The 12,176-nt window shown below is 40.5% G+C and overlaps 1 protein-coding gene across 2 annotated transcripts in view; it reads left to right on the top strand.

Moving 5' to 3' along the window:
• Window positions 1-12,176, top strand: part of HECW2 (HECT, C2 and WW domain containing E3 ubiquitin protein ligase 2) — a 266,445-nt gene that overhangs the window by 115,478 nt on the left and 138,791 nt on the right. For both annotated transcript variants that reach the window (XM_047869633.1, XM_047869634.1), the window contains exons 10-12: window positions 6,330-6,480; window positions 7,161-7,264; window positions 7,984-8,108. In XM_047869633.1, the coding sequence (XP_047725589.1) occupies window positions 6,330-6,480; window positions 7,161-7,264; window positions 7,984-8,108 (380 nt within the window). The remainder of the gene's footprint in view (window positions 1-6,329; window positions 6,481-7,160; window positions 7,265-7,983; window positions 8,109-12,176) is intronic.

Here is a 12,176-nt window from a genome sequence, read left to right on the forward strand (position 1 = left end):
CTAACCTCTGACTGACAGATGGTCTAATGGTCCCTACAACGTCCTAAGAACCGCCCCCTCCCGCCCCCACAGCATCCTAAGGGCAGCTTGGCAGTATGGAGAGCCTTTGGCTTAAATCTGAATATGCACTGAGCACTTTAAGAATGTGCTTATCTTCTTCTGAGGTGATTGATGGTGCTGGCAGCTGGAGGCAGTTCAAGCTGAAACCCACCAGAACATCATCAGCAAGACAAATCTTGGTCATTTTAGCATTAACATAAACGGGAAGAAAAAAGAACGGCCCGCTTAGCCCCTTCTGAAAAACGATTTTATTTCTCCTCCTGGGTCCAATATAATTGTCACTTAATCCCTTGCTGCACTGGGGACAATAAAGAACTATCGAGTAAGTGTTTTCCCTCTAAAAGGGTAGGAATAGGATTAGATACAAGATGAACAGTCTGGATTATCAGACTCTTGTAGGATCCCAGGATTATTGCCATGTTGTTAGGATTAGTGTATTATTTAGGCGGTGGCTTCCAATGGGCAGGTCTGGAAGAACGCAGGAGAATGTTTATCATTCTTTGTGGTTGTGCACTTTCATTATTAAAGCATCCTTTGACATGAAGGTTTAAAAAGACGGCAGTGACTCTGAAAGGTATAATTAATCTCACTTTCTACTATGTTCAAGGCTAGGAGCTCTTATTTTCTAAAGCTTAAAAGTTAGTTTTATGAGAGGAGAATTGATGCTTTTTTTTTATTTAAAAAAATTTTTTTTTCTTGATGTTTTTATTTATTTTGGAAGGAGACAGAGATAGAACATGAGTGGGGGAGGAGCAGAGAGAGAGGAAGACACAGAATCTGAAGCAGGCTTCAGGCTCTAAGCTGGCAGCACAGGGCCCGACACGGGGCTCGAACTCACGAACTGTGAGATCATGACCTGAGCTGAAGTTGGACATTTAACCGACTGAGCCACCCAGGCACCCCAAGAATTGATGCTTTTAATCTAAAAGCTACTTTCTTTAAAAACTGACCCACCATATTAAGGCCCACCATATGCATTTGTTTGAGAGATTTTTAAAAACTTTTTGTTTAAACATAGTGTACACACAGAAAAGAGCACATTCTCCCTGCTGAATTCTCCCAAACTGAGGGCATGTGTGCACTGGATGCCATGTCACTGGCACCCAGAAGTCTCTTTGTGCCCCCTTCCGATTACTGACCCCCACTCCTGAAGGGGAAGTGAACCTACCATGCTGACCCTCAAGTCACAGAGAAGTTAACTTGCTTTTGTACTTGGTACAAACGGTTACCTCCTTGAGTGTCAAAATAAGGAAAAACTAATCTTTTAAACGTTGTTGTCCAACATCTATCACAAAGCTTAATTTTTTCCTCAGAAGTACCTTTAGTTTGTTATAACCTCATTATCCCATCATTTGGTGGAGATACTGTGGTTGTTATAATTTCTTATAGTTGGTTTATACATTTACTTCACAATGTTCAGGTTCTTCATCTTTCTTTCTTGTTTTTAATGTTTATTTATTTACTTTGAGAGAGAGCACAAGCATGAGTGGGGAAGGGGGCAGAGAGAGGAAGAGAGATTCCCAAGCAGGCTCCATGCTATCAGCGCAGAACCCAATGCTGGGTTCGAACCCACAAACCGTGAGATCATGACCTGAGCCTAAATCAAGAGTCGGATGCTTAACTGACTGAGCCCCTCAGGTTCTTCATCTTTCTAAACCCAGTTACAACTAATTCCAGCCCTACTCATGATTCTCTCACCCCCTTGGTTCTTGTGGTTCACGAGTCCCCTGAAATGTCATTCTATCTAGTCATTGATCTTCTTGTCGATCTCAGTGCTGAGATGTGTTCGTTTCTTCACCTCATTGCCAGCTGGACAGACAGTCCACTGGGGGCCAAGGTCTAGTGTGAAGGGACTGAGAAAGAAGCATTTTGAGATGAGGAGGGATCGAAGGGATGACCCCTGCTTCCTTCCCACATATGCTGATTATGAAAGTTGAAAATGAGTAAGACCTTCCTTGTTCTACCTCCCTCTGGTGCCCTGCTGAGGGATTAATGCTGCGACAGTAGCCTTTGGTATATACTTTGACACACTTTCCAACTCTGACTTCCCCTTATCGTGCACCTATTTAAAGGGGGCACAGGGCATCTGTGAGTCCACTCGCTCCTGGATTCCAGTTCAGAATATTTAGGCTGAAGTTTAGTTTCTTGTAAGCCTGTACTTCATGACCTCTTAGAAATTTAGCATGAACTCCATGGGTTTATCTGGTAAATTAGCTGCTTTAAATTCTTAGAAATTTATGTCCGTGTTCCTCAAATTTTAGTGCATCTAGAAGTCACGTGGGAAGGTTCTCAAAAATGTAGATAAGTGAGTCCTAGCTTCAGATAGTCTGGTTTTACAGACCTGAGGTTTGTCCTGGGATTCTGCATTTATATTGGTCCTCAAAGTGATTCTGACACGTGCTGTCAGAGTCCCAAACTTTGAGAAACATTTCTGTAGATGACAGTTTTCAAACTCTTTCACTGAAACTCTTTATGAAAATGAAGTCTTACGTGGAAGACCAGTAGGCACAACAGATAATACGGGGGGGCTGCAATGGCTAACATGGTGTTGGCAGATAGTTCTGGAGCCCCAACACTCAGCATCTCAAAGCCCCTGGCTTTATAAGGCTAAATTAATTAGAGTTTAGTTTGCAAATTCTGGCCTAGACATAATATGTTGACAGGTTCTTACTGAACCTAATGTAGAAAAATGGGTGTCGTTTTGAAGATTCTTACAATTTTAGAACCGAAAGAGACCTTAGCAATGTATAATTCTGCCCTCTAATTTTTCAGGTAAAGAAACTGTGGCTCATAGAGATGTAATGAGTTGTTGAAGGTGTCGTAGGAAAAGTGTGACAAAGCCATGGCCAGAAACCCCAGGCCTTCTTCCCGATTTGGTGCCCTACATATACACACATCTTGGTACACTGTTCTCAGGCTCATGGCGCACTGATGATATACCCCATTGTACATTGTGGCAAGACAAGGAAGTAAATGCCAAGTGCCCAGTCTTCTAATCCTGCCTGTCTGATTTTATCATGATCTCTGAAAAAAAAACTTTGATGTTGGGCAATGAGTTCTTAATATGGTTGCTTGTACCCAGAACAAACCAGGTCCAATATAAAAATTTATAAGATGTAAAATAACCATACCCACCTCTCTCCTTTGATAGATACGATAAAGAGCTCATCTTTCTGGAGGCCCTTCTACTGTCTTTTTCTCGATGGTAGGGTATTGACCACTTGGATAAGAATGGATATGTACTTCCTAAACAGGTCAAAGACCTAACATCCTTTCTCAATCCAATGCCAAGTGTCCGTTTGAAATCGGGAAGACAACACTACTCTTTATGGGAACTTAAGTAACAACGTCAATTTAAAGTTATGACATTTGTGGGTGCCTGGGTGGCTCAGTTGGTTAAGTGTTCAACTTCGGCTCAGGTCATGGTCTTGTGGTTTGTGAGTTCGAGCCCCATATCAGGCCCTCTGCTGTCAGCATGGATCCTGCTTCGGATCCTCTATCCCCCTCTCTCTGCCCCTCCCCTGCTCTCTCTCTCTCTCTCTCTCAAAATAAAATAGACATTAAAGACATGACATTTGGTAGGGATAGTCTTTCTTTTTTAATTAATTAGGGTTTTTTTTTATGTTTTAAGTTTACTTATTTATTTTGAGAGAGAGAACATGAGCAGGAAGGGTGAAGAGAGAGGAAGAGAGAGAGAATCCCAAGCAGTCTCTGCACTGTCAGTGTGAGGAGCCTGATGCGGGGCTTGATCTAATGAACCCATGAGATCAAGAGCCAAAATCAAGAGTTGGATGCTTCACTGACTAAGCCACTCAGGCACCCCAATAGGGATAGTCTTAATATACATCCAACATCCCGTGTTCTTAGAAAGCACATTTTTGGGCTTCTTTTTCTTATTCTTCTCATTGCACACAGAGATATCTTTGTTGAAATACATCAAGGTTATTCCTGGACTTTGTGGAAAGCGAACACAAGAACCATTCTTTGTTATGGTTTCATGTTCTTTAAATTACTCGTCCATTCATTTCATGCTGTGTGCAAGGTATGGTGATAAATATATTTGGAGATTCCCCACCCCACCTCCACTGTGCTGCCCATGTGGCCTCACAGAGACCACATTCAGTGGGGTAAATTCTTGTCTAGTTTGCTCAAGGAAAAAGTTCTATGTTTAAAGATAATTTTTTTTTACTTTCTTCTGTCAGAAAATGGAAAGTATGCAACAATGTTTTCTTTTCTGCCTGAACTGCCAGAAAACCAAAATTTAGAGCCAAATTTTAGTTATACGCTTATCTTGGGAGTTTGGCAGCACCTCTCTTTCTACTTCCTTTAGTTGGTTTCTGTTCTGTTTTTATCCCTTGTTGACTGATTCTCCATTTTTAAAATTGGAAGCTAACTGCAAACAATTTTGGGAGAAGGAATGGCCATTTGTTTTCTTGTGCATTTGGTTTGCATAGAATATGTGCTTGAATTACCCTGGCTCTAATGAGATGGCATAATTGCTTCTCAAGATCTTTGAGATGGGAAATATGCAAAGAGCAGAGCAAAACAATGGGATAGATCAAAGGGTTTTGGAAAATCATTCCTGAAAAGGCTCTAATGTAGTAACCATTTGTCAGCTTATGGCAGGCTGATCATGAGGTCATTTTGAAATGTCCTATTGATGGGATTGCAGCTGGGGCCAAAGAATTCAGATTTGGCTGGCTGGTTCGTTGTGAGTCTGCGTTACCTTGGAGCGTGAGTGGCACTGAATTTGTTTGTCTCTCTGGTGCTTTTTCTCAGCGCAATTTTTCTTTCTCCTGCCATTTGTTATAAATTACCACGTGCTAGGAACAACAAGAACAGATCTTTCCACCTCCCACTGAGGCAGCCCGCAGTGATTGTCTGGTGCTGGCATTCAGGTCTTTCCAACCCTGAGAACTTTGTTGGAATCCTCGCTCTGTTCACCTCCAGAGTAAATACCGTAGGAGGTCAGGAGCAGGCATGCCTTCCTACTAGTCTCCAGGATTAGACCCATGGTATCTGTTGATAAGCTATGTGATGACATGGGGAGTTTTGAAATAATTGAGCTGCTAAGGAAAAAGTTGCATATTAATTTCAAAAAATATTTTACTTAGAAATGGAAATGTGTAAAGAACTTTGCTGGTTAAAGAATAGATTTCTGCTCTTTTCACATACTGCTATATAAAATCGCACTTTCCAACTACAATCCATTTCAGACTTGTGCCTTTTGAAAAGATCAGCTCATGCTTTGTGTATTTTAATAGAATGGCCTTTTAGAGAGCCACAGAGGAGGTATGTCTAGCTCTGCTTTCTCTGTTTTTGGGTAACATGCACTTATGTATTTGTTTACAAAGATGAACACAATCAATGAGGTTGCTTAAACAGAAAATTAAATAATGTTTTAAAACATTGTATTTATTTGAGGTTGGAGGCAAGTAATTACCCTGCTCTGAAAATGTATTCATCTTTGGGAAAACGCAAATGGGAGCTTGTAGGTAATGAAGCTATTTGATGCCTGGGCTAGCATTATTTTCTTTTGAAGACTACATTACCAAAATTTTATGTAAATATGCACTTGGAAGGTTCTAGCTATGAGTCGTTCATCTACGCTGGAAAAAAAAAAGGAAATCCATTTTTGGTGAAAATGATCATCAATACCAATTTCGATGCAAATACCTGAAGTCTTTGCAGTAGACCAACTACTTGTATTTTTATTTTTACTTGTTTTTTAAAGGTTTATTTATTTATTTTTGAGAGAGAGAGACAGAGAGAGAGAGTGCACGAATGTGCTAGCAGGGAAGGGGTATAGAGAAAGGGAGAGAGAGAATCTCAAGCATGCTCCATGTTGTCAGCACAGAGCACTACGATTTCATGACTGGGAGATCATGACCTGAGCCAAAATCAAGAGTTGGATGCTTAACCAACTGGGCCTGCCCCCTACTTGTATTTTTAAAATGCTGGCAGTTATACATGAAGATGAGCATTGTGGGCAGATCTGGAAGGATTCTCTACATTCAGAAACTCTTTAAAGGGTTGGTATTACACCCACACACCCCCACACACACACAAACACACACACACAGTATGTTTACTAACTGATCACAACAGATCATGAAGTGGACTGGGGGAAGTGCCTGATTATACAGTGAGGTATATGTTATTAGCCCCAATTTATAGCATGTCAGGGAAAACACATGCTGAAATTAATGACCCACGTTAATGGCCTCAGGTCCTCTTCTAACCAGCCTTGGTGCATTCCTGCTATATAGATTGGGAAGCACGCATTGACAGCCACGGCAGGATCTTCTACGTGGATCACGTAAACAGAACCACCACGTGGCAGCGACCAACAGCTCCTCCCGCCCCTCAGGTGCTGCAAAGATCAAACTCCATACAGCAAATGGAGCAGCTGAACCGGCGGTGAGGATGCACGTTTTCACTATGACTGTTAGTGGGTGGTTGGGCTTATTTTTACGTGGGCCCAAGTAGAAAACATGGTTGTCTCTCTTTCATCTTTGGGTGACCTGTCATTAAGATGTAGCTGGTACCTCTTGATTTAGAGACTTTCTTGAATTTCTCCTGGTTAAAAAAATAATAACTATATGCATACACCACTTGTTTGCAAACTAGAAAAGAAAGTAATGATGATGCTTTTGGTCATCCCAAGGCATTAATTTTTAGCAAAACAGAGCATATACATATATAACTGAAGCCAAATATCTTTCTAAATATCTAGAATCTCCATTCATCATGCATCTTTATTATTAAGCTTTTTAAATGTTGTTCTTTTTTTGAGAACTAATTGCTATGAAGTAAAAAGTTCTTTAACAATATAAGAATTTAGTTTTCTTTGGTTAAGGGCCACAATTTTTTTAAGTTTTATTATTTTGTTAGGAAAATGTTCCACAAACAACAGACAGAAGAAATTCAATGCATTGTAATTTACTTTTAAACAACAGATGGCCCAGAAGGTCAGGAAATGGAGGTTTGGGGAGATAGGCCTGAGGCTGAGAAGATAGTGATGCCTTCTGGGCTCTGGGGGAATGGTTGAGCCTTCTTTCAGAGGCTGCCGTGATGTGATGGTAGGCTCATGATTTCAGATACCAGAGTATTCGCAGAACCATGACTAACGAGAGGCCTGAGGAAAATACCAATGCTATTGATGGGGCAGGAGAAGAAGCTGACTTTCACCCAGCCAGTGCAGGTAAAAGCCTTTAGATTGGTTTGGTTTGTTTGATTTTAAAGTTTATTTATTTTGAAAGAGAGAGAACATGGGCAGTGGAGGGGCAGAGAGAGAGAGAGGGAGAGAATCCCAAGCAGGCTCCATGCTGGCAGTGCAGAGCCTTACTTGGAGTTCAGTGCCACGATCTGTGAGATCATAAATTGAGCCGAAATCAAGAGTTAACTGACTGAGCCACACAGGTGCCCCTAGGTTGGTTTGGTTTGTAATCTCACAAAAGTAGAAAACAAATAATAACGATTTCCAAGAAATGAGATTTTCCTTTTAGTGAACTTTTGTTCTTCAATAAGATCTGGTAATCAAATGCAAATAGCAGAATTCACCAGAGACCTCTTCTAATCCCTGACTTTTTGTTAGTGCTAAGAAAAGAACCACAAAACCAACTAGAATATAAATGACTTTAATCTCTGGATCTGTGGGATAGTGGAAAATGATTGAATCTGATCACTTAGAACATCCAAGGATGCATTAAACTGTTAGTAGTGGCTAGAAATGTTCAATTCTATTTTCGTCAGGTCTTATCTATGAATTTGCATCAAAGAAAAGAGTATTCAGAGAATTAAAATAATAGCAAATGATATAGGCATCCTTTGGTTCTTTTAAAGCATAGATGGAAGTGAATAAGGATGTTTCCAGTACATGGAAAGGTTTCCCTAAAAGCCTTTGTGGTCTGCCCCATCTAGATTTCCGACGAGAGAACGTCCTGCCCCACTCTACCTCCAGATCCAGGCTCACGTTGCTGTTACAGTCCCCCCCTGTGAAGTTCCTCATCAGCCCAGAGTTCTTCACCGTGCTGCATTCTAACCCTGTGAGTATCAAACCTAAGAGTTTGTAATGGAAAAAGTCATTGGCCAAAGGAAATTATCCTCATATATGTGATAATGGTAAGAATGACAAGAGCTAATGCTTGCCCAGCACTAAGTGTGTTCCAAGGTCTGTATTAAGCACTATTTATGTTTTAACCCATTTGGTCCAAAGAAACCTATGAGTTTGATAAAACTCTCATTTTTCCAGATAAAGAAACTGAGGCCCAGAGAGGTTAAATAACATTCCTGAGATACAGGCTTCCATTATGGGATGAATAAATCATGAGAATAAAAGCTAGAGATAGGAAATACAGCCAATGGTATTATAGTAGCATTGTATGGTGACAGATGATGGCTGTACTTGTGGTGAGCATAGTACAGAGAGTGGTTAAATCACTGTGTTGCACACCTGAAATTAATGCAATATTGTGTGTCAGCTATACTTAAAAAAAACCCAAACCAAAAAAAAAAACATTCCTAAAGTTATACACCTACTAAGTGGTATCATTGGGGTTAAAATGCCAGAGATACTAACTCTAGAGTCTATGCTCTTGATGACCACCTTATTTTGCCTGCAAAAATGTGACTAAATATCTGTGCATTGACAGCAGGCAGTGGTCAGGTCAGTCTTTGAGACTGTGATACATATTCTCTGAAAGAGAAAATATAAACTTTATACATTGCTGTAACCTGAAAAATAAATCAATGCGTAGAGGAATGTTTTAAAGATATAAGAAGTTTGCATGGAAGTTCAGGGTTTTATTTTTGAGAGGGGGAGGCATGGTGATGTGTTTAGAATGAAATAGATTTAAATTTTTGTCCTTTTACTCATGTGTCTATTGTTTAGAAACCCTACCTCTGTGATTTTGCTATGGGCCTAAAAATGTTAGTATCAGCTAAAAGAATAAATCTTTTGTTAACCAGAAGATTAAAAAAAAAAAACTTTAGTCCTTCAGTCTTTTAGTTATTGTTCTAAATAGAGAGAAATCACTATGACTCCCTCCTTTGCTTCTTTGCTTTCATTTCCTCAAGCCCTGAGTATTAACCAAAATTACCCCTTTTCCTGATCTTGATTCCTTAACCAAGAAACCCCTCACGTACATACCATCCCCTTGTTTAATTTTTCAGGACAACCAGTCTCTCTAATTCTGCCCACAATTATTTTGGAGTTAAACCTGGATTAGAAAGTTTTTATTTTGCTCAAAAAACATTAGGGGTGCCTGGGTGGCTCAGTCAGTGAAGCGTCCGACTTCGGCTCAGGTCATGATCTCAGTTTGTGGGTTCGAGCCCTGCGTTGGGCTCTGTGCTGACAGCTTAGAGCCTGGAATGCTCCGGATTCTGTGTCTCCCTCTCTCTCTGCCCCTCCTTTGCACACGTGCTCTCTCTCTCTCTCTCTCTCTCAAAAATAAATAAACATTAAAAAAATTAAAAAAAAAAAAGCATTGACCTCCTGAAGAAACTAGAGTGTATAGGGTGACAGTGAAAATGTTGCACACTTATTTTTTTGGTCATGCAGCATGATATTTGTCTAAAACATTTCTAGAAAAAAGAGAAGGGTTTGAAAATACTATATAAATTAAGCCAAAACTCTGTGTGTGTGTGTGTGTGTGTGTGTGTGTGTGTGTGTGTCTGTGTGTGTGTGTGTGTGTAGAATAAAAATTAGAATGTGAATAGGAAAGCATTTTGGTTAGAAATTGGTTGGTTAGAAAGGATTTCTTTGTGATGTGAATCTTGTATCACAGAATAAATAATGGATATTAGTTGGTAAAAATCGTGTAGAATGACCTTCTAGGTGGAAGATATGCATGAACAAAGATGGAAGTAAAAAATGTGTCTTATATGCATACTGAATTCTTTCATTCATCCAATAAATATTACTGAAAACATGATCTATGCTAGAAATTATGGCAGGTGCTGCAGACGCTGGGGAATAAGGTAAAGTTCTTTCCCCAGGGTGGATAGAGAGTAAGGGCAACTTTAGGATGATGGCTGCAAAATGCCTCTCAGAAGAACTAGTTTTGAGTTAAGAGCTGAAAGATGAGAAACCATCAGTCATGGGAAAAGCCAGGGGAAGCTCATTTCAAGCAATTGAAGCAGTGAGCACAGGGACACCAGAAAAGTGAGCAGACTGTACAGGGCTACTGTGTCATGATAGAAATGGGGAATAGTGTGATATTAAGTCAGAAAGTTAGCAAGATCCAGATTGTGGATCATTCTGAGATCATGGGGAGCCATCATGCACTTAAATTGACACGCCCAGTGTGGAAACTGTAACTCTGAAAGACAAGAGTGAAAGCAGGATGATGAGAATGAAGACTCTTTCCTGGTCCAGGGAAAAGACAATGATGACTGGAGCCTTGGGCTTGGCATGGAACTGGAGAGAAGTGCATGGATTTGAAAAACATTCTGAAGGTAGAATCACTATGATGTGGTGAGGAATTGGTTGTCAGAGATGAGAAAAGGGAAGAAGCCAGAAATACTTTTAAGGCTTTGGTTTGGCCAAGTTGTTAATTATTTTGGATCATGGTGCTAGTGTAGCAATAAATAGCTCTACATTTGACTAGGTAGCTCTTTATCTCTGCCAGGTGTTTAGGTGTAACATGGTGGGAAAAGGGGCATTATGTCACACATCTCAGAGGGCTGAGGGAAGATAGTAATTAGAGGAAGGTTTTCCTAGCTGCACATGGAGTGATTTAGAATGAGGGAAACAGTGGCCGTAGAAGTCCAGTTGGATATCCAGTTGACCCTTGAACAACACAGGGGTTAGACTTGTCAACCCCACACACAGTTGAAAATCTGTGTTTTGACTCCCCAAAAACTTTACTAATAGCTATTTTTGACCAGAAGCCGTACTGATAAAATAAACCAGTCCATTAATAACACATTTCAAATGTATATTATTTACTGTATTCTTCCAATAAAGTAAGGTAGAGAACAGCAAATGCTATTTAAAAAATCTTAAGAGTGTTGTAAAAAATCCACATCTAAGTGGACTCACATAGTTCAGATCCAAGTTGTTCAGGGGTCAACTGTAATACCTTCATCATGGCATGAGTTGATAAGAGCCTGGACTAGGAGGTGAGGAAATAGAGAAGAACCATCCAACATGAGAGGAACCACAGGCAAAGAGTAGGCAAGATTTGGTGGAAAATAGATAGAAAAGAATTAGTGAACAATAAGAGGAAAGTAGGCATGGATGCTCATTAAGGGAATGGAAGAAGAAGAACACATGGAATTTAACACAGTAGGAAAACCAGAGATTACAGGGCTGGGTAGAAGTTGGCATAGTTCGATCACCAGGACTATGGTCCAGAGGTGGGGTGGGTGAGGTCATCAATGTGTTCATATATACTGATGTTAATGTATTTCTGTCTTATTTCATTAGCTTTGCTTTACAAGTATAAGCATCTGTCTGGTTCACTGATTATTACCTCCTGGTTTACAGGTTTAGCTTGGAGCAAAGAGGACTTGGGACAGGGGTGAGCAATGCATAGCATGCCAGCTGTCCTCAGGTTTCATGCAAGAGGTATTAGATTTACCATGCATTCAATTTATCAGTAGTTTGTTGATTCCCTGTTACGTGTTGGGCACTATACCAAGTCCTAGAGATACAAAGATGACAGAAGCTATGGACCCAGGAGTCCCATACTTGGAAACACATCCCCCTGCAATGAGCAGAGTTATGAGTGCCATAGTGGAAGGCTGCTAGAGTGAGTGATTCACTCAGGCTCCCTGCTAGAGTGAGTGATTCACTCAGGGCAAGGCGCATGGAAGGGTAATGAGTGGGTTTGCATTTGAGATATGTTTTTAAAACTGAACAGGAACTTACCCTAGAAATGAGATGGCCAGAGCACTTTTGGTAGAAGGAGCAGCATTTGCAAAGCAGAGGTTCCTGGAGTTGTAGAGCAGTGTTGATAATCATTATGGAAGTACCAGAACTAGTACAGAAGTATAGCAGTTTGGCATTGCTGGTGTGTTAAGGACATAGGACCCTACTGAAAGTCAGGTTTGAGCCTGGCAAGGGAGGCAGAAGCCAGGTTACATGAACCTAAACTCATGTATGGGACAAT

This window comes from Prionailurus viverrinus, chromosome C1, assembly GCF_022837055.1.
Source record: "Prionailurus viverrinus isolate Anna chromosome C1, UM_Priviv_1.0, whole genome shotgun sequence".
NCBI classification, from domain to species: domain Eukaryota; kingdom Metazoa; phylum Chordata; class Mammalia; order Carnivora; family Felidae; genus Prionailurus; species Prionailurus viverrinus.